The sequence below is a fragment of the Phaenicophaeus curvirostris genome, chromosome 23 (genome assembly GCF_032191515.1).
Source record: "Phaenicophaeus curvirostris isolate KB17595 chromosome 23, BPBGC_Pcur_1.0, whole genome shotgun sequence".
NCBI classification, from domain to species: Eukaryota; Metazoa; Chordata; class Aves; order Cuculiformes; family Cuculidae; genus Phaenicophaeus; species Phaenicophaeus curvirostris.
In genome coordinates, this window is record NC_091414.1 from 3,027,284 (window position 1) to 3,049,352 (window position 22,069).

At 51.9% G+C, this 22,069-nt stretch overlaps 2 protein-coding genes across 2 annotated transcripts in view; one reads left to right on the forward strand and one right to left on the reverse strand.

The window, feature by feature from the left end:
- FHL3 (four and a half LIM domains 3) overlaps positions 1-4,150 on the reverse strand; it is a 32,437-nt gene extending 28,287 nt beyond the window's left edge. The window contains exon 1 of the mRNA XM_069875386.1: positions 4,128-4,150. The gene's annotated coding sequence lies outside the window, so the exon portion shown is untranslated. The remainder of the gene's footprint in view (positions 1-4,127) is intronic.
- Positions 4,151-5,126: 976 nt separating this feature from the next.
- On the forward strand, positions 5,127-11,137 carry UTP11 (UTP11 small subunit processome component). The gene is made up of 9 exons (XM_069875300.1): positions 5,127-5,181; positions 5,856-6,064; positions 6,148-6,209; positions 6,883-6,985; positions 7,233-7,346; positions 8,034-8,127; positions 8,380-8,510; positions 10,116-10,226; positions 10,864-11,137. The coding sequence occupies exons 2-9, from the start codon at positions 6,002-6,004 to the stop codon at positions 10,945-10,947; spliced, it is 762 nt and encodes a 253-aa protein (XP_069731401.1). The 5' UTR covers positions 5,127-5,181; positions 5,856-6,001; the 3' UTR covers positions 10,948-11,137.
- The last annotated feature ends 10,932 nt before the right edge of the window (positions 11,138-22,069 follow it).

The following is a 22,069-nucleotide window of genomic DNA, read 5'->3' on the forward strand; positions in this document are numbered from 1 at the left end:
TGAGAAGAGTAGAATGGTTTGTTAAAACTCTTTTCCATTTAGCAAATATCAACAGACACAAAGGAAGTCGCTGCAGAGGCAGCTCTGCCAGGATGAAAGACAGGAAGGTAGAAGCCATGTGGCATTCTTCAATTTCCCCTTTCCTTTCACAATCAGCCCCTTGCTATTTTCCTCGACAGGAAAACCAACGCTCTCTCCTCCCCTCCCCGGCCCCAAAACTGCTGACAATCGGGTTTCACACCTGGCAAAACCAGCACGAAGCGGAAGGAAGAGAAGAAACAAAGACCGAGGGCTTTTCTCAGGAACTGCATCTCTGCAGACCAGAGCCCTTTGCTTTCCAGCCGCAGCTACAGACCCACCGCTTCCTCCTGGACCAAGTCGGGTAGCTACACACCAGCCTCCGTGGGAAATGCCACCTCTTTGGTGTCGAGCCACTGCAGAACAGAGAACGCTGCAGCAGCTTTGCAGGGAGCGGTTAGAGGTGTCAAATCTGGTTTTGGAACCCGAGTCCCACTGAAACCAGCAACACAAATGCAGCCGAACACCTCTGCTTGCAAATTCTCAGCCTTCAAACTTGAGCACCCTACTCTTCTAAAGGAATCCTAAACTCCTGGTAGTAATCTGAAGATTGTACAGTGCTGATAGATATTCTCTGCGCCCCCAACAATGGGTCTTTTCCCCTTCCCGGATGCAGCTGGTGTCTATTGTTACAGTCTTTTCTTTTTTAAACAGAGTAGAATCATAGAATAACCAGGCTGGAAGAGACCCACCGGATCATCAAGTCCAACCATTCCCATCAATCACTAAACCATGTCCCTCAGCACCTCATCCACCCGGCCCTTAAACCCCTCCAGGGAAGGTGACCCTTTGCATTTGTTTTTATGGCATCACTAGGCAAAACGCTGTCAGGTTCTCTCCGAATTTTTCCAGTTTGGCCACTGAAATTGCACCTATTTCAGCAGAAATAGAGCAAGTCCCCTTAGGAATGTGGTGTGACAGCTTGCGTTCCAGAGTCAAATACTGAGCAAAGCTGCAGACGTCATTGGTGGCACCTCCTTGCAGACCAAGCCGGATGCTCTGTCGTGGGCATGGAAGAGAGGATGCTGAGCAGGGACACTAAATACTGAACACCAGAGAAGAAACAGTGTCCTTAGTTGAGCAGTTACAAAAAATTATGAAGCTATTTGCCCAGTTGGCTTTTGCTCAGACCAGCCAGCCCCCAGTTTTCCACAAGCACCTTCTGTGTCTGCAGAAACTTTCTCACATGGAAGTTGAGGCAAAAATATTTACGCTTGCGTCTCTCTCTGGAAGCTGCTGCTACAATTCAGGCTCCTCAAGCAAGCTGAAGACAGTGAAAACCCCACGGATCACAGAATCATAGAATCACCAGGTTAGGAGACACCCACCAGATCGAGTCCAACCATTCCCATCAATCACTAACCCATGTCCCTCAGCACCTCGTCCACCCGTCCCTTAAACCCCTCCAGGGAAGGTGACTCAACCCCCTCCCTGGGCAGCCTCTGTGCCCAATCACCCTTTCTGTGAAACTTTTTTTCCTAATGTCCAGCCTAAAAGATGCAGATGAGGACACTGATGGGCCACCAAGGAAACCTTGTGACTACCATAAAAGTCCTTTTCCAGAAAGAGGGGGTGGAGATCACCTGAGCACTATGAGTAATCTGTTTATTCCATTTTCTTGCTCAAAAAACAAGCAGGGATTGTAACAGCACAGGCTGAGGAACACAATAGAAAGCACCTCACCTCACAGGACCAGCAACAGAGCGAGTAAGTCCTGGCTTTGAACAGAACCGGGTGCTTCTAAAGCTGGTGCTCTGGGAATTTCAGTAATCTGCCTGCAGAGATTTTTTTCCAGGCTCTATCAGTTAAGGATTCACCTCTGTGTCCAAACCCCAAGAGAATATCAGTGAGCTCACGCCCCTCTGCAATCCCTTTACCTGTGAACGCTGCCTCCAGCTGCCCAAGGCCAGTTCTCCAGGGGACAGCGAGGCACGCGGGATCAGGCCAAACACAAGGATGGGGGCTAGGAGAAGCCTCCTGCCTTCCTACCCCGCAACGATCTCCTCGGACAGCACGGCTTTTCCAGAGCAAACAGTGGTGTAAATAGGATGGAGGGCTGACAGCAGACCCACCGTCCTCCTCGGAGAGCACGGAGCCAGCCTGACCCTCAGCACGTTCATCACCACTCAGCGTTTTGGGTATCATTCTGCAGGCATGGGAAGAGGCATCAGTTTTCATCCAAAACATCAAACACGGTGGTGCTCCAAAAGCTGAGGCCACGAACCTGCTCACAAGGCTTTCTGCTAGGGAATTCGGAATATTTCCAACCACCACCCTCTGCCTTTGGTGTGTCCCCAGCACTCCCTGCATGCAGGTTGAAGGAGCTCTTATTCCAAAGCACACTTTTAGCTGTAGAGCATCCACTATAATTAGTGCCCCCACCACTGACGATGTTGCCTGTATTTTCGTCTCCTGGGCTTTAAACTACGCAAAATTACAGACCCGGCTGGGTAAGAATTAAACTACAGCGCACAGCTTCATGCCCTAAGGAAGCAGCCAGCCAGAGAACCATAGGGTCTGCATCCTAGGAAAAGAAAAGACAATGGCACAACTGTGAGACAAGAGAGCGTCAGCCGTTCCCTGCCTGTCAGGGAGCTGAACCGCATTCTGACAGAGCGAATTAGGGAGACGAGGCAGCTTTAACGCCTGCGTGAACACCAGCAAAATACCACTTCTGCCAAAGGCATTGAAATCTGAGAGACTCCTGAGGAAATAGCCAAGAAACCGCTTCTCAAAAATGAACAGCAAAGGCATAGCCGGCAATCCCACATTCGCAGCAGTTACAAAAGCCACAGACGTCTCACGCTTGGGAGAGGAGTTGGAAAAGCAAAGGGAATCTGCTCACACTCTTCTCGTGTGCGTTGGATCCTCAGGAGCAGGACAACCCTCGGTCTGCTCCAGCAATGGGTTTCCCACTCTGGAAAGATTTATGATTTTCAGAGCTGGGAAACGGGATGTATGAAATTCAAATCAAAGCCCAGAGAACTCAGGATGCGAGATACCTCTGGATCACTGCAAATACCACAGAATGCACCCACTCTGGCTGCGAGTCCACAGGGAGCAATAGCTGCTAACATGCTTCACCCAGGCTGATTGTAAACTACATCCAACGCTTCCACAAAAGAATCACAGAATCACCAGGTTGGAAGAGACCCACCGGATCACCGAGTCCAACCATTCCCATCAATCACTAACCCACGTCCCTCAGCACCTCATCCACACGTCCCTTAAACCCCTCCAGGGAAGGGGACTCAACCCCCTCCCTGGGCAGCCTCTGCCACTGCCCAATGACCCTTTCTGTGAAAATTTTTTTCCTAATATCCAGCCTGACCCTCCCCTGGTGGAGCTTGAGGCCATTCCCTCTCGTCCAGTCCCCTGTCCCTTGGGAGAAGAGCCCAGCTCCCTCCTCTCCACAACCTCCTCTCAGGGAGTTGGAGAGAGCAATGAGGTCTCCCCTCAGCCTCCTCTTCTCCAGGCTGAACACCCCCAGCTCTCTCAGCCTCTCCTCGTAAGGAAAAGCGGTTCATGCAACCACACGCACAAAACGCCGACAAAGCTGGAAACCAAAAAAAAGAAAACTTTCCCGGGACAAAACTCAACAAGCGGCAACAAAACCGTGTTGTGTACACAAGGTTCTGTGCGGAGCTGGGTTTGAGGGCCAGGATCCAGCTGTGGCTTGGAGCCTTTGTTCGACACACAGAGACAAGGCTCGGAGGGGGCAGCGATCCCCGAACCCTCCGGGAGCACCGAAGCCGTTTGGGATGCGTCGCTGCAAGTTTAGCCGCGCTCGAGCACTCCGGTTAAGTTTAATCCCGAGTTTATCAGCGGAGGAAGCTTCGCAGCTTTGCGAAGGAGGCAAAGCCCGAGCAGAGAGCGGCTTCACCACCGGGAGAGCCGCGAACGGGGCTTTTCCACCGCGGGGAAGGGCTGGAACGGCGCTCCCGGAGCGGGGCGAGCCGCATCCCGGGGAGGATGCTCCCTCCCGGTGGCCGCACCGCATCCCATCGCATCCCGCCCCGCTCCCCCCGTGCACCCCGGTCCCGACCCACCTGCCCGCGGCGCCGGGGCCGCTCGCTGCTCGCCGGGCGATGGGAAGGATGGGGCGGGCGGGGCTGGGCTGGGCTCGGGGCGGCACCGGGACCGCCCCGACGGAGGGAGGCACCGCCCCCGCTCCCCGGGCACAGCCCCGCTCCCAGCCCCGGGGTCACCGCATCCCCCCCTCCCCGCTAGCCCCGGGGCCACTAGACTCCCCGCCGCCTCCCCCCCTGTCCCTGCAGTCACAGCCCTGGGGTCACTGGACTCCCCGCGGTCTCCGCTCCGGTCCCGAGGTTACCGGACCCCCCCGGTCCCCGTTTCCTACGGTCCCCGTGGTCACAGCCCTCGGGTCACCGCATCCCCCGGCTCCTCCCGGTCACAGCCCCGGGGGCACCAGGCTCCCCGCAGCCTCCGCTCCCCCCGGTCCCCGTTTCCCCCAGGCCCAGCGTCACGCCCCCGCCCCGGGTCCCCGTTTCCCGTGGTCTCGGCGGTCCCAGCCCCGCGGTGACCGGATCCCCCGGTCCTTGCTCCCCTGGGTCACAGCCCTGGTCCTCCCAGCGCCCCCAGTTCCAGGATCACCGGACTCCCCGGCCTCTGCTGCCCCCAGCCCCCGTCTCCGGTGTCCCCGGTCACAGCCCGGGGGTCACATCCCCCGCTCCCCGTTTCCCCCGGTCTCTGCAGTCCCAGCCCCGCGGTCACCCAGAGTCTGGACCCCGGGGCCCCCAGACTCCCTGTAGCCTCCGCTCCCCGTTTCCCCCCGTCCCTGCGGTCACAGCCCCGGGGTCACCGGATCCCCCGGTCCTCCCGCTCCCCCAAGCCCCGCGGATGCTGTCCCCGGTCCCCCCCCCCCCGACTAGGACTCGTGCCGCCCCTCCCGGGACCGGGAGGTGCCCGAAACCGGCAGAGCCAGGGGGTGTGGGGGGCCCTGGGGGCACCGGGCGGGCAGAGCGACCCCGCCGCGGCCATGGGGGCAGCACCGCCCGGCGGGACCGGAAGTACCGCGGGGGGCCGGAAGTACCGCCCCTTCCGGTGCGGGGACGGAGCGGGGCGCCTCACGCGGCGGCACCGGTACGGGAGGGGCCGGGAGAGAGCGGATCGGGACAGGGGAGGACACTGGTATGAGGAGGAGTGGGGGAGATTGGTAGGCACAGCGGAATCAGGAGGGGACAGGTCGGGACACCGGCACCGGGGGAGACCGTGAGGGACAGGCCGGGGCACCGGTACTGGCGGGGATCGTGAGGGACAGGCCGGGGCACCGGTACCGTGGGGACCGGGAAGGACTAGATCGGGACAGGTGCGGATACTGGGGCCAGGGGTGGCCAGGAGGCCCAGGTGGCGGCACCGAGACCGGGAGGGACCGGATTGGAGTAGGTGAGCGCCCCGGGACCGGGGTGAGGGACACCAGATCGGGACAGGCCGGGGCACTGGCACCGGGAGGGGCTGGATCAGGGCAGGTGAGGGCACTGGCACCGCGGCGGAGCAGGAGCGAGAGGGACCAGGTCAGGATTGGGTCGGGACAGGCGTTGGCACCGGTACCGGCACCAGCACTGGGAGGGACCAGCCCGGTATTGGATCGGGACTAAGAGGGGCAGCGAGCGGCTCCGCGGGGCGGAGGCACCAGGAGGAACAACTGAGACGGGACCAGGACAGGTCGGGGCACCAGCACCACGGTGGGGTGAGACCTCACCGGGATTGGAACGGGACAGGCAGGGCAGGACCTGACTAGGATCCCACTGGGCCAGGCACCGGCACCGGGAGGGACACCGGCACCGGGAGGGACACCAGCACCGCAGCAGAGCCAGGATTGGATCGGGACAGGCTGGGCCGCCGCAGTGGGACCGAACCGGGGCAGACCGAGTGAGGCAAGGAGAAGCCACCACACGCCACCATGTCCTCCGCCTTCAGGAAAGCCGCCAAGTCAGGGCAGCGCCCGCACCGGGAGCGGGCCCAGGTCTGTGCGCAGCGACGGGACCGGGATCGGGATGGGGACCGGTGGCAGCAAGTGCCCATGCTGATGTCTGTCTTTCCTCCTAGCCTGCCTCACGGAAGAAGCTGGGGTTGCTGGAGAAGAAGAAGGACTACAGGCTTCGCGCTGAGTGAGTCGGGCTCCGGGAGGGGGTGGATGGGAGCAGGGAAGGGTGCGATCAGGGCGCTGATGGGGCTCAGCAGGCACGGAGTGAGCACTGCACGGTCTCAGAGGCAGTGCCCTGTTCTATGGAGACGTGGAGAGCTCCGTTCCATGGAGACATTGGGTGCCCTGCAGTGGGATGCTCCTTCTGATCAAGCGGTGGGGTGTCTCATCCCCATGGAGCAGTGTGGGACACCCTCTCCCACCCAGCGGGCACCTTCACAGAGATGAGCACAGCATGGACAGAGGGCTCAACGTCCCCGAGGCAGAGCTGGAGGGATGGGGAATAGGGAGGGCAAAAGCCTCCCAAAATCATGATTATTGTGGTTAGTACAAAACTTTTAAGCACTATCTTCCATCCTTAATGGCTGATTCTTTGGAAGATGTCAGAGTCCTCAGCAGCTCGGTCACCGTTTCCGAATGGGTGAACATGTTTGTATTATTCCTCTAACACTGCTGGACACTGTTCATTTCCAGCTCTGTAATGATTACACCGTTTGTTGGTGCCCTGCTCTGTATGTGGAGCCTTGTGTGCTGCCTTGGAGTTACAAGCGCCACTCTGAGGTCTCTGCATCATGTCAGGGGCTGCGAACACAGAGAAACCACTGACCAACTTCTGTTTGGGTTATTTTTTTCCCCAGTGACTACCACAAGAAACAGAATGCCCTCAGAGTGCTTCAGAAGAAAGCTCTGGACAAGAATCCTGATGAGTTCTACTTTAAAATGATACGTTCAGAGCTCCAGGTGAGAAGCTGAACTGCCTTCAAGCAGGGTTGCACTGTGTTGCTCTAAGTAACATAATTCTTTTTCCTACCTTGTTTTGTTTCTGATTTATGAATTAGTAAATAACTTAGCAGACCTGGTGTTGGTGCCCGTGGAAGAAAGCAAGGGGCAAAGGACAAGAAAGGTCTTTTGCTTTTATCATTAGGACACAGAGTGCACCACGGTTGGAGAGGTGTCTGTCTAAGCGCTGTGTTCCATCTGGTTTTAGGATGGAGTCCATGTAATAAAGCAGCCAAAGGATGAAGTGACCCCTGAGCAGGTGAAGCTGATGAGGACACAGGATATTAAATACGTGGAGATGAAGAGAGTGGCAGAAGCCAAGGTAGAACTTCACCATTTTAGTGTCTCACCTTTCAGTGTTGTTCTTTTTACTGTGATCTGCGGTTGGCAGTTGTGTTTGTGTTTCACAAAACCTGATTTGTTTAATCCTGGAAATGATAGACGGCAATGTCAGCAGAGCTGGCAAGTGTATGGAGTCATAAAAACTGTATTGCACGTCACGATAAAACGTGGCAAGTTCTTATTTAGATTTCAGACACAAAACATGCTTTTGCTTCTCATATTTATAATGAATTGAGGGTTGTGGTTACTGAGGTGGGTGGTTTGAATGTGGTAGGCAGGGATTCAACAGAAATATGACCCACCTTGGAAGATGTTTTACGCCCCGATGTGGATCCACACACTGTCACTGCAGAGAGAAAATAAAAGAAAGTCAGCTTTGAGTTTTCCTTCCTGCTTTTGCTAGCGATGCCGTGGGAATCGTTACTGCTTTAACTTACTGCTTTGAAAATTGATTTCTACATGCTTGACTGGATAATACAAAAAACTATTCGTGACCTCTTCTCGAGGAGGTAATGCAGGCATGACATATAGACTAGAAATATGTTCAACAATTAAAAAGGAAGGAAGAGTTCGCATGCTTGAGAAACAAACAGGAATTTGCTTCAGGGAAACATATTTGCCTTGCTAGGGATGCTGGGACAAGCCGATTAACTCTTCTTTCCTGCAGAAAATCGAGAGGCTGAAGTCAGAGCTCCATCTCCTGGATGCTGAGGGGAAGAAGCCCAACAAGCACGTGTTCTTTTTTGATACCAAAAAAGAAGGTAGGATTTCAATGGCAAGAATTACAGTGCTTGCTTTATGCTGTTAACTGTAAAAAAACTATTTCTTTTCAGGAATAATAATACAGGTGCTCTAGAAAGTTCTCTTGATTGCTAGATAAGAGCTCAGTTCTGCCGGAGCAGCATTGCTGGGGCTTTGCTGCTGACTGTACTTAAGCTACATGTTTGAAGGTTTGCTGACCATTACTCCAAGAAGTCCACGTGAGTTTATTCCCAATTTCTTTCTGTTTACAGTTAAGGAGTTTGATATCGCAACTCACCTGGATACTGTTCCAGAGCTTGTAGACCGAGTGTACAACCGACCAACCATCGCAACGTTGCAGAAGGAGACCCTGAAAGGAGCTACTGATCCTGTCCACCTCAAGGTAGCTTGCACTGCAGAACAGAACGCTACAGAAACTTGTATTAAAGTTCCTGTAGTGTTGTACTTCTTTGGTATCGTGAGTGTGGAAGAGGATTTGTTGGATCATTGTGGAAGAGTTCGAAGTGGTTCTGTTCTCTTAGAATTTGTATTGGTGACACGAGGCTGTAGTGGATGTCACTTCATCATCAAGCCTGGAGTCAAATCCTCTCCTGGACTGACATAGGAGAGCTTGTTCCCCTGTACCCCAGTCCACTGGGGGTTATAAATCAAGAGTTGTGTTCTCTGGACCAGAAGGGAACAGTTTAGAGCCAATTAGGCCCTTTCCTTGGCAAAATTGATGAATTTCTCCTCCATTACTCATCATACACCTATGAAACTATCTTTGCATTAGATTGCTGCAGTTTTAAGAGTGATTTGTGCAGCATCCACTCTTAAGCTTCTCCTCACACCTTCTCCCAAACCCTTACACCCCTAAAGAGGGATGTGGAGAAACTTATTCCCAACATAAATGTACCTGTTACTGTGTTTCTGATCACCTGGTGCTTTTCAGTTAGGTTCTGAGCCTGAAGCAGAGGATTTGTCTCCCCTCTTTTCTTCTTAAAGATGTTAAAGCTACAGTCTCCTTTCCTGGCTTTCCTAATTTAAAGTGTTTCATGATGCTTTAGGATGAATTCCTTGTGCAATCAATGTTGATTCTGCAGTTTTAATATCACAGCACTTCTGTCCCAGCAGTAGTTACGCTCAGCTTTAGCGCTGCAGACACCACGTAATTAATTCAGGTGTATCGGGCAGTCCTGTAGCTTGAGTTTGTTACTGTCAGGTAAAAATAAAGTCGTCTAAAATTGCTGATAGGTAGATTTGTAACCTGTTATGTTCTGAAGCAGATGTCAGATAACAAACGCCCTGTGGTCCCTTGCTTCTTGCCAGCTTTCTTAGTTTGGCTTGTCAGGAAAGCAGTGGGACAAGTCGTAGACTGACAAGTTCTCTTCTCTAAATGTCTGAGTCATATTTTAAGCATGTTGGGATCTGTTCTCCTTAATTTAATTACTGAAATCACACCTGCAGTAACACCATTTTTGTGCTGGGAAAGCTATCTGCTCTGAGCAGGTAAACATGACCAAACAAGTAGCATTTTGGGAGGCATCTGTACAATTTCTAAGCACTTCAGGAATTGGTCTCTGGTCTTTTTCTTTTCTCCCCCTCTTCTGGATAAACTGAGGTTTCATTAGGGAGTTAAATGTTATCTTGCAGTCGACATTGAAGTTCAGAGCATTGAGAGAAATGAAATTTCAGCCACTTGCTGACCATGACACAGCATCTAAATTATGTTAGAGGAGGCTTGGGGGGTTGTGTATGGATTTAGGAGATGAAAACAAGCACAAAGAATTAATTCCTAGCTAGTAAACCTCTATTATGAGAAACAAGAGGTTAAAAAGGTTCTGTGGAATCCTGCCACAGACCTGGTGTTCCCTGATACGATTATGATTTAGAAGTCTAAAAACCATTTGTGAGGTCCAGATGCCTCAGAATGGTCAGTTATAGACCACGATGTCTTCCTTGTTTCTCAGTCTTAAAAATGCTTCTTTTTTTTTTTTCTTTCCTGCAGAAATTAGCCCAGCAAAGGAAGAACCAATATGACCTCCTGAAGCAGCGCATTGAAAGGGAAAAGGCCATGTTTGTCATTGCACAGAAAATTCAGACTCGTAAAGATCTGCTGGTGAGGGGTTTAGTTCTGGTTCTTGTAGTCTGTTTTGTTGAGGTCATTAGGTCTTGTGTTGTATATATGAATTTCTTCACTTTGGTTTTATACCGACGCTTCCAGATGACACTTCAAATCCAGATAACTCCTCAAAATAAGTAATCCTCTTTCAGTATGGAAAGAGGCGAGAAGATTAAGCATTCTAGGTGTGCCATGGCCAGTAAATCATACCTGCTAGTCCATCTAGTCCAGTCCTGTTAGCAAGGACAAAGTCTCAACTTTGAAATGATGCTCACAGTCTTTCCTCCAGCCCTGTTGCCACCTCTCAGGTACTAAATTAATCCCTTCAAGCAACAGAGGCAGGGAACTGTTTCCATAGGTTATTAGAAGACCTTAAAGATCCCATGACCAGAAAAATCATTTGTTTCGGTGGGATTCGCCCTTCACGGGTGCTTGTGAGCAACACAGATTGCACCTGACAACCTCGAGGTGGAAGGAGTAGATGGAAACAGAATTCTGGCCTAAAGAGTGGAAAATAACCATTCTCACCAATGGCTTGTTGGTCCCTGACAGGGAATTTTGTATTTATGCAAGCGTGGGGTTTTCTTCCTTCTTACACACAAGCAAATATTTTTTTCCTTGTTCTTTTTTCCAGGACAAAACTCATAAAATAAAGGTGAAGAAAGAGACAACAAACAGACCAGCTATTTACAAATTCAAATTTCAGCGGAAACGTTGACCATTCCTTTAAATAATTGTTACTGTCTTCGCTTGGAAAGAAAGAATTCATCATGCAAAGGACTGGTACGCTGGATCCACTTGGTTTTCACTGCAGCTTGCCACTTCATTAAAACAAATTACTGTGAGCCTGTGGTAGCCATAGATACATTGTATCTAATTAATTGATTAATAAATCAGTGAGTTTGTTCTCTGGGTGTTTCCAGCGGGAAGCCACAAGGGGTGCCTGAACATCCTCCTCGTACATGCCAGAAACGATCCTTGAAAAGTCAAGGTCAGAATTAAGAGGCCGGGAGCTTGATCACCTGCAGGAATGGATGGAAGAGGAACTCTGGGATTGTGGACCAGGAGACTACGACACGTCCCAGACTGGAAGAGGTGTTAGGTCAGCTTTTTCAGCGGCTTTTTCAAGCAGGTTAAAGTTGAATCGTTATCTTTTTAATCACTCACCACTCCCAAATTGGGCTTTATCTGCACAAAGCCTTTCACACGCAAGAGCTGAAAGGCATCGCTGAGGGCGCGTTGCTAAATCCAGGCACCTCTTTAGCCAGGCTTGTCTGGGATGGTGCTGGCAATGGGATTGTTTCTTCCACTATACTGAGAGGAAGAAGAACTTGACCTTTATGAACGATTTCCAGGGCTGAGAAGCTGTTGGCAGTTGGACAGGATGATCTTAGAGGTCTTTTCCAACCTTAATGGGTCTATGATTCCATCATCTCTTGTGTAATAGGAGTCCCTGTGCCTCGCTGGATTCCCAGGGTCGCCTGTGCTGTTTGAAGAGAGGCGATGCTGGCTGCGGGACAGGAGTTTGTCCTCTCTTTGTTATCCTTGTTGGAAGGGGTTTCAACCGCGAGAACAATGAGGCCACATCCTTGAGTGTCCTGGAGCTGTTGGGGCAAGTTAAATAGAGCCTGGGCGTAAACATTCCTTCTCTTATCTCTCTTCCCTGTGCTGTGTCTGCCAGTAAGCAGCACATGCCCATGCAAGATGGTGAAAGGGAAGATGCTCTTCCCACGTTGGGAATTTTCCTGGCTGCTCTCTGGTGAAACGCGACTTCTTTACACGATAAAATGCAACTTTAGACACTGTTTCTGCCATTGCAAAGATTCCCAAGTAGCAACAATCGTCGGGTGAGGCTTTTCTGGGAAGAACTGCGGGTGGTCCTGGCAGCGAAGATGCTCCTGCAGGGAAGGTGAAGTGCTGGGATGTCGCTGTTTGCAGCCCGCTGGCCCCGCTCAGCTCCGGGGATCCAGCACGGGAATAAAAACACGACTCAAAGCTGCTTCCTCGTGGAAGTCGCTTCCCGAGGGAAAAGGCGTGGGGGGAGATTCCCGGTTAGCCGGGGCCGGCCGGCAGGGGACAGCAACGCGCCGCGGCGGGGATGGGGACCGGGGATGCGGGGATGCGGGGATGGGGACCGGGGATGCAGGGATGGAGGGGTGTGGGAAGCAGGGGTGCGGGGATGCAGGATGGGGACTGGGGAAGCAGGGATGCTTGGATGCGGGGATGGGGACCAGGGAGCCAGGATGCAGGATGGGGGTCTGGGATGCGCTGATATTGCTACAGCAGTCAGGATGCTAGCAGGAGCTGGGAAGCAGGAGAGGGGATGCTGCAGGGAACTGGGGATGCTGAGATGCCACCGGGGATGCTGCCAGGGAGAGGGGATGCCACCAGGAGTGGGGGTGTTGCAGTCAGCCAGGCTACAGGAGTCGGGATGCTACCTGGGATGCAGGACGTAGGATGATGCCACGTGTGCTCCTGGGCTACAGAGAAAGCGTTCCAGCTGGTTCTGGTCATACCACTCAGCCCTGCTCCCCGCTGCTGCCAACACAGAATGTCTGCAAGTCTGGCAGTGTCCAAACTCCGAGTGCCTGAAGCTGAGGGAGAACATCCAAGCATCCAGTTTTACTGTCTCTAGTTCTGGAGGCTCGTGACCCCTTCCCAGAGAGCAGCCTTCCTTTCCATCAGGATTGTTTGGAACAAAACCTGGGGATTTTATAAGCATGATTTGGAAAACATCAATTGGTGATGTTTAGAGAAGCACAAAAAGCAAGGAGCGTGAAAAGCAAGCTCGATTTTAAGAGAGCTATCGAGTTTACCTGTGTCTTTGGGGACCTTTTAATTGGTTTTAGAGCACGCATCCAGGTCCCCACAATGCTGGCTGAGCATCTCTGAAGTGAAATCTCTTTTAGATGGAGATTTGAATGGATAAATATTTGAGCTTTAGCCTTGATTAATTCTATCTGCATCATTACTGAAAAGAATGAGAAAGAAAACAGCAATTCCACTGGAAGGCACAGGAAGAATTCCTGTCTGGCAGGGGCTGGATAGTAACAACCCAAACCAGAGCAGCTCATGAGCCGGCTGCTGAAATACCCGTCATGAACGTGTTGCAATGGGCACAAATAACCTAACCCCTGGAAGAGAGCCACCCCTCCCCAGTGAAGGAGCAAGATATTATGGGATGCAGTAGGTACCTGCAAGGCTGTGAGTGGTCAGTGCTCTCACAGTGGAGAACTGCAGGTGTGCCACTAATGCTCCAGGTGGGATTTCTCACCTTCAGAGAAAAAATTCAGAGAAGAAATGAGTTTCACGTTTGCTCTATGGGTCATGAGGAGCAAAAGCAATGCCTTTTCCAAGTAACTTTTCCCTGGGAACCCACAAAGGACTTAAAGGGAAACTGAAGCACTGCTACAGCTGTGGTGTTCCACCACCCAGATGTCCTCCTGGACGCTGACCACAGAAGCCTGGGTACAAATCCAGTCAGCTGTGGGTTGATTTATCATCTCGTGACCACAACAGGCTGAGTGGAGGTGCCAGCTCTCCTGCACAAACACGTTCCACTTGCTCCTACCTGCAACATTCAAGGATTTGGTGGCTGCTGATCACGGAAGCCCCACTTGGCCGGCAGGTCTGACTCACGGCAGCAGCCCTGCGGAGCTCCAGCAGCTCTCAGCAAAAAAAACCCACACAGTCTCAAAGTGTAGAAGCAAACAACATTATCTAACCAACACCCACAGGTGCGCTCCACAGCGTTACCGTGGCTGCGTGTCCAGAGAAATGCTCGGCAGTTAATAGCAAAAATACCATCACAGGTTAAACAGCATCTTCTGGTGCCAAGACTTCCGACAGCGCAGATGAATGGGAACCAGCTGCTTGCTAGGGAGAATCTGTTCCGACTTTCCTGGGCAGACAAGGGGGAAGAAACACTGTAGGGAGCAAAAATAGTGTCCAGGTTCTCTTTGGTCTAAGTATCTAAGGTCTCCTTGGAGCCTTCTCTTCTCCAAGCTGCACAACCCCAACTCTTTCAGTCTGTTCTCATATGAGAGGAGCTCCAGCCCTTGGATCATCATTGATGAAAGAAGCTGGGCTCTCTGAAAACAGTTCCCCACATCCAACACAACACTCCACAACTACTAAAGAATTATGGCAATTAAGACGGACAAGGAGGGGGTTATGGAGAGCACTGGACTCTTGCTCAGCTTCACAATTAGTAAGGAAGCTGGATTCTTCTTCATGTAGCAGCTATCTGTGTGCACAAATCCTCATTAATGCTAATTCCACGTTTTAAAAAAAAAAGGAAAATTTGTAGGTGTAATAACAGAATGACTCAGGCTGCCAAAGTTAAAAAAAACAATATATCAGGGAGGTAATATGGGAAGTATCTGGGAATACCTTATGGGATGGTCATAGCTGGAACAGCAGGTCACCAAGATTCAAGAAAGATTCATTCACAGCAGAACAGCTGAAAGAGCCTCTAAGGTGCAAAAGGGAACTGAAAGCATCTTACAAACTAACTTAGGGCTCAGCTCTTTCAGTCTAGCAAGATAAAGGCTCTATAAGTGCCTTGGAAATCTTACAGACAGAAACCAGCATGAAAATACATGAAAAACAGCAAAGTGCTGGCACAGGCACAACTGTGTCCAAACTGCCCAGGAAAGAGTTTGGGCTGGAAAGAGTTTCTGCAAGGGTCTGAGAAGAGTCAATACCTTCTAACAAACAAAACACCCCACCACAGCGAAGATGTGAAGCGAGACATTGGTGCCATCCTCTATCTGGGTCCTCATGGGGAAGGACAGAGAGAAACAGCCCACAGCTATTTTCTGCTTGTGATAATTACAGTATCAAAGGCTGAACCAACAGGTTCTTTAGCAAGGAGATTCCCTGCAGCTGGCAAGATACAGATATCAAAATACCTCACAGATTCACAGCTCAGGTTTCAGGTGGCTCAGAGTAATATCGTGCTGTATAATAATTTCACATAATTCCTTGTTCAAGCTAAAGAACTCAATTGATAATGACCATCTATAAAAGTTACATAGCAGGCTACATCAAAAGCCTTGCAGGATTATATCTAGGCAACCACAATGATAAATAGACAGCAGGAGAACCATCACCAGCCTTTGGGTTTCATGGGTGGTTTCCTCTAGGTCCCATTGTCCGAGCCTCAACCAGGCTGGAGAGCAGCACAGAGGGAATCTCTCACCCCATCCCCGGGCCACAGCGACAAAGGCAGAAGCTGATGTGTTGAGGAGGCTCCAGAGCACACCAGAGGGACACCTGGAACCTTCAGAACCCTCCTCTTTCAGCAGAGCAGGGCAGGGAAGTTGTGATCCCACCCATCCCACCACTTGTCCCCAGCAGTCAGGCAGCTGAGAAAAAGACCTGCTGTCCCGTGGTCGCCAGCAGGATGGGGGTCTGGGTTTGGACTCATCGGCATCTCCAGCCGGCAGGATTCCCACTGTCGCTAAGACCCTGCTGCCCTCACAGCCAGGTTCAGCTGAGGTGACTTGCCCAAGGGCACCAAGGAGAAGAGGGTGGTGGAGTTCCTCCACTCAAGCCTGAGCAGCTTCACAGCAAGGAGTTGAAAGAGCAAGATGTAAATCAGGAGTGACTAATTGCTGCTTGACGAGGCTGCCCTAAACCTCTTTTCCAGGGGCTCCTTGGCCACGAGGACCTTTCCCCACCTGACTGAAAGGAGTACGGGGGCTGCTAACAGCCAGGAGCAGCCTGGGCACAGGGCGTCATCCCCATTCCCACTGCTGCACACTTGGACACGGCTCCCATTTCCCTCCAGACTGGATGTTCCTGTCCACATTCAATTATAATAAATAAATACCTGTTGGGAAAAGCAGGCACAGACCAAGTGCTGTGTGCAAGGTGAAAGCAGCAGATATTTACTTTGCCATCTCAACAGTTGCGTGCCCGAAGCTTTCAGAGAGACCCAAGGTGAGCAGCGTCGCTTTGAGCAGGTAGGAGCCCATTATTTAGCCAGAACGAATTCCCAGGATGTCCCTGGCTTGGCAAAACCTACGGATTGAAAGAGTAAGTTAGTGCACATAGATCATCATTTACTGAAGCACGAGCCCTTATGCACCTTTCTAGGGAAGCTCTAATTTATTATGCATTGTCATTAGCTGCAGCAGGCAGCAGGGCCTTCATTAGAGCTAGAGTTAAGGTCTGTTTTGGCTGCCTCATCAGCATCAGTGAACTGCGTCCCTGCGAGGTTTGATACAATTTAATTAACCTAATTAAAAGCTCTGATTGCAGAGATGATTGGGGTAGAGCCAGCAGCAACTGCATATTTATAACGAGCTGGAAGGTGTGGGACTGGAGCCAAATGATATGCATCTCTAATGAGCTGGTGCTATTGAAGTGTGGATTTGGAACACTAACATTTATTTTTGGCAACAATGGCCAGTTTATCTTCATGATAGAAACGATCACGGCTCGATTGTACATAGCAGAGAGCTCAGCGCTGCGCTCCCTGGGCTCCTCCAGCCCCACACAAGCGCCCCACAGCCCGGCTGCTCCCCAAAGCTCCGCCGACACCTCCAGATGCAGGCGGGCGCCCCGTCCCACGCCCCTGCAGCTCTCACACACCTCCCTGCGAGGCGCAGCGCACACCAACCCTAACCACGTGCTGGCAGACCTAGATAAGCCTGGTGGAAGATGCCAGCAGGCTGCTCTTCCCCAGTCACCTCCACCCTCTTCCGACCCTCCTGCCCCACAGCCCAGCCCCAGTTCCCAAGACGAGGAACCCACCTCCGTTAACTCCTCCAGGCATCAAATACCCCGTGCTCTAATCTTCTCTTGAGCACTTAACGCACCGATAGATGATAACAAAGAGCACCCTGGCAGGGGCTTTAGGGCTGCTGCTGCCTTGGCTCGTGCTGGGTGAGTACCAGCATCCAGCTCAGGTCTACCCACCACAGCCAGAACATTTTCTCCTCCTGTTTAAAGACACAGAAGCCACCAGCCCTTGGCAGCTCTGTGCTCTGCAGGGATGTCGCATCAGAATATGAAGGCTCCTTGCAGCCCATGGCAGGAAACCCTTGGCTTCTGGGTTGCTGCACCTCTGCTCAACGCAGGAGATGGCAGTGACCTCTCTCTCTCTCTCCGTGTTTAAAGGCTACAAACCCTACTTGGACCCGAGGCAAGATGTGCCACCAGGTTTCATCCCTCAGGACCCACAGCGGTGGAGGACGCAGAGCTGTGCATGCACCGATGGAGCTGCTGCATCCCCCCTGGATCTTCACTGAGCGAGGCAGAGGGGACCGTTAACCACCCTGACCTGCCATCCGATGAGGATGTGCATCCTGGAGGAGCAAGACGCATGGACTGGGGGCTCAACCACCCAGTTTAGTTGAGTGCCCCTAGCCCCAGCTTTCCTCTCGGCACAGGGTCAGGTTGCTGTGGGAAGTCAGGGTCCTGCAGCAGCTAAATGTCCCAGGGACCCTGGGTAGCCGAGGTGCAGCAGCAAGTCTGCTGCGCCACTTGGAAAATTTGATCCATGCTAATTACGCTGGAAAAAAAAAACAACCCTTCTGATAACGAGTCTGAAATGGAAGCGTAGATAATACTCGTCTCTGAGTGCCATTAATCTTTAAAACTGGAACAATAAGTGAAAACACTGCGGGGCATATGAAGCAAGGTGTGATTCACATCTGCTCCTCCGTGGCTGCTGCCTGATTTATTGGCACAAGGCAACTTTCCTGCATTGTTTCAACAGAGCTGTGTTACATAACCCCACGGACTGTTTTCCCTGCCTTTATCCATCAAAGTATCTCCTCGATGTCTTTAACAATCTGCTGTCCTTCTTCCCCTGGGCAGCTCGGGAGTGCAGGAGATCATAGAATCATAGAATCACCAGGTTGGAAGAGACCCACCGGATCGTTGAGTCCAACCATTCCCATCAATCACTAACCCATGTCCCTCAGCGCCTCGTCCAAGATGAGCACCCCCAAAGCCAGGGCTCGGTTCTCAGCTTCTCCTGAGCCACCTTTTTCACCCTGGCTGTGATACCAGCCCATGGGGAGGTTCTCCAGCCAGAGTGCATTGGTGGGGCAGGGCAGGAGGGTCTCCCAGGTCCCAGGCTGCCCTGTGAACACAGGGAAGGAGTCTCACCTGCCATCCCTGCATTGTGAGCGCTCGGAAGCATCCAGGGTCCTTGTCCTCTCCTAGCATAACACAGACACTCGAGCTCTGACCCAGAGCTTTCCAGGTCCTCTGCCACCTGGACGTACCATAGCTATCTTCACATTTGATGCCTTTCATTTTCAAATGGCTCTCTCCGGGATTCGCTTTCTTTTATTTAAATTGCGAATCTGCTGAAGTGACCTTTTCGCTGACTCCAAGGAGAGGTGGGCAGCTGCTTCCCATTGCAGCCCCAGAAAGGCTGTTGACCTGGGGCTTTGAACAAGTTCAAAGCATCACTTGCCTCTTGGCCATTCCCCTCAATGGAGCCTTTGGATGGATTTTTCTCCCACACTCCTGAAAAGACATCATCAGAGACATTTCCCCTCACAAGCTCTTTAATATTTACACTGGCTTTGTGAGCAGATAATATATTCCACCTTTTTTTTTTAGCCTTTTAAAAGCACACGCTCCTTCTCGTAGCGAAGTCGGAGGGAGCGGTGGCTGCTGCATGCAGGCTGCCTTGGAAGGTGAGAAGGACAAAGAGAGAATGCAGATTGCTCTCAACCTCACTGGTTTGCTTGCCCGCAGCTCACGGCACCGTCACAGCATCCCGGGGCAGCCACAAACCTGGAGTTCTCCTGCTGAGTCCCACACCCTCCGCTGCAAAACAGAGCCAGTCGTTAAACCCTTCCTCCCCGTGCTGACTAAGCCCAAAGCTGATCAGCTGGAAGACAATCCAAATGCAAACCAAAATGCTACGAAAAACTGTCCCATAGCTTACTAAGCATCTCAAAGCCTGGCCATGGGCTTCGCTACATCAAAACCATGCAGATTCTTGTGGTCAAAAGTGTTCTAATCCAGGAAGGCAGCAAGCAGCTTGCAACCCAGAAGTGTCATAGATGTACTTGCAAGGGTTTGTCCATAATTTTGTTGATTCCAGACTCCGCGTCCAGGAGGGATTGTCAGATCCTGTGTTCTGATCGCCTGCATGCTGCCATCCACTGCATTTTCCAGGCCTTATGAGCTGGGGGTGTTCAGCCTGGAGAAGAGGAGGCTGAGGGGAGACCTCATTGCTCTCTACAACTCCCTGAAAGGAGGTTGTGGAGAGGAGGGAGCTGGGCTCTTCTCCCAAGGGACAGGGGACAGGACGAGAGGGAATGGCCTCAAGCTCCACCAGGGGAGGTTCAGGCTGGACATTAGGAAAAAATTTTTCACAGAAAGGGTCATTGGGCACTGGCAGAGGCTGCCCAGGGAGGGGGTTGAGTCCCCTTCCCTGGAGGGGTTTAAGGGACAGGTGGACGAGGTGCTGAGGGACATGGTTCGAGCAGGAGGTTCACACCCGCCCAGGGCTTCAGTGACAACAAAGAAATACTGAGAGCAAAGGTGCCTGGGTGCTCCCGAGAGCAAAATTGTGACCATGGGGCAAAGGAAGGCAAGACCTCTAAAGTCTTGGCATTTTCACTTGGACATAAACTTCATCCTTGCCTCAAACCTGGTGAACATATAAACCACAGACGTAGATACCACAAATATATAAACCATAAACCTGTCAGTATATGAAAGGGGGCTACAGGAAAGCCTGGGAGGGGGTCTTTATCAGGGAGTGCAGGGACAGGATGAGGAGGAACCGTTTTCAGATGAAAGAGGGGAGATTTTGATCAGATATCAGGAAAAAGAAGGCAGGGAGGCCCTGGCTCAGGTTGCCCAGAGCAGTGGTGGCTGCCCCATCCCTGGAGGGGTTCAAGGCCAAGTTGGATGGGGCTTGGAGCCCCTGATCCAGTGGGAGGGGTCCCTGCCCATGGCAGGGGTGGGACTTACTGGGCTTTGAGGTCCCTTCCAACCCGAACCATGCTGTGATTCCATGATTCTATATATATGAGCAGGACACAGCCAGAAATGTCCGCAGAGGCTTCCAACTACTGCTCCCCAGCACGTCCTGTGCCTCGCTCCACGTAGTGTGAAAGATGCACCCTCCTGCCTCAATAAAATACACCAGCCTGACTGTTCATTGAGGCAAAAATCCTTCTTCACCTCCAGGGATGCCCCAGCCTCAAAGCAGCAGACCTGATTTTAAGCCTAAGGGGCAAGCATCACAATCCAAACCTCCCTGCTCCTTTCTAACCCAGCCAAGGTGATGGAGCCCAGGGGAGGGAGGCGGCTGGTGCCTGGGGAGGTTCTGGGGGTGCATTGAGGGCAGGGGGGGTGCAGGGGCTGTTTGTGGGATGAAGCCAAGCTGGGGTCCGGCTTGTGGTACCCCCCTAGGTGGGCCGGCGATGACAAGAGCGGCGAGGCACACAGCTGCGCGGAGGGTCACATTTTTTCAGCCCGTGTTGCCCTAACAAACAAATGTCCCAGGATGCAGACAATAATGTTTTTATGAGACTCTAAATTCTAAACTCAAACGCCCTTTGTAGTGGACTAATAGCCAACACGTGGCCCTTCGTCTCACGCTGAACTTTTGTGGTCCCGCAGGGGGAAAAAAGGCCCTGGTGAGCGTTTACACTGAGCACTTTGTTCTCACAGATTTGTAGAGCAAAGAGAATAATGTATGGAGACTCTCAGCCCGTGCCAGTTTGGCTTCATTTGTCCTTCTGAACTTGCCCTGAGAGATAATGTTTCCTTCTAATCTGCTGCCGTCCACCTACAGCAGGGACCCAGTGAATAATTCTCCCAAACAAGCCTTTATTCTTGAGCCCCTATCTGGCTCAAACCCCTTTCTCCCCCTTACAGAGTAATTGTGCTCATGACATGATAATGGCCCGAGCTGTATTCCAGCCCACACTCCCCTGGCCACACAAACAAGGTTCAGGCCGCGCCGCTCGCAGGATAATGCTGCTCATTTGGAATTATTTGAAAGAATGTGCCAGGCATCTGAGCACCAAGCCAGCCTGCGTCAGATCCTAAGTCAGATACAGCGGCTTCGCTCTCCTGCAAGAAACCAGCACAACATCCAAAGAGGCTTTTTTTTTTTTTTTCCATGAATAACAAATGACCGTTATACTCCTATGGGAAGGAGACACAAGGAAGAGGAAACAAGACTTATAAGTCTCTGGTTAACGTGACAAATCTTTTCTAGTCTTCTCTGTTCAAGTACTTAGGTTACCCTTCCACAATGATATTTTAATAAGCCTCACAAATTGCCCACAAATTCTCATCTCTGAGGGTGATGGGAAGCTCCAGGGGATGAGAAATATAGACACTGAATGCACAAGAATGGCCTCAAGCTCCACCAGGGGAGGTTTAGGCTGAACATTAGGAAAAAAATTTTCATGGAAAGGGTCATTGGGCTCTGGAACAGGCTGCCCAGGGAGGGGGTTGAGTCCCCTTCCCTGGAGGGGTTTAAGGGACAGGTGGATGAGGTGCTGAGGGACATGGGTTAGTGTTTGATGGGAACGTTTGGACTCGATGATCCAGTGGGTCTCTTCCAACCTGGTTATTCTATGATTCTAATCCGCTCTTGGAAGTCACCCTCTGGGGATATCTGAAATGGGTGCCCCTCTGAAAACCCCCAAGGGAGCTCACTCTGCTGGAGAGAGAGAGGTTTGTAACCCCAGCGCTGGCTTCGTGGTGCCTTTCAATGGGATCAAGCTGAGCCGAGGTCAGATCGTGCGGTCAGGCGCTGACAGGCGGCTTTGTTCCTAACTCTGCTCCTCAGCTTAAGGAACGGCTCAGGGTCACTCGCCGATACCTCCCAGGAAGGCTGG

What these genes read in the sequence shown, in the direction of transcription:
- UTP11 (XM_069875300.1), top strand. Translation starts at nt 6,002, where the DNA reads ATGTCCTCCGCCTTCAGGAAAGCCGCCAAGTCAGGGCAGCGCCCGCAC. An exon ending in GACTACAGGCTTCGCGCTGA is followed by an intron (nt 6,210 to 6,882) that starts GTGAGTCGGGCT and finishes TTTTTTCCCCAG; the next exon opens with TGACTACCACAAGAAACAGA. An exon ending in TGATACGTTCAGAGCTCCAG is followed by an intron (nt 6,986 to 7,232) that starts GTGAGAAGCTGA and finishes ATCTGGTTTTAG; the next exon opens with GATGGAGTCCATGTAATAAA.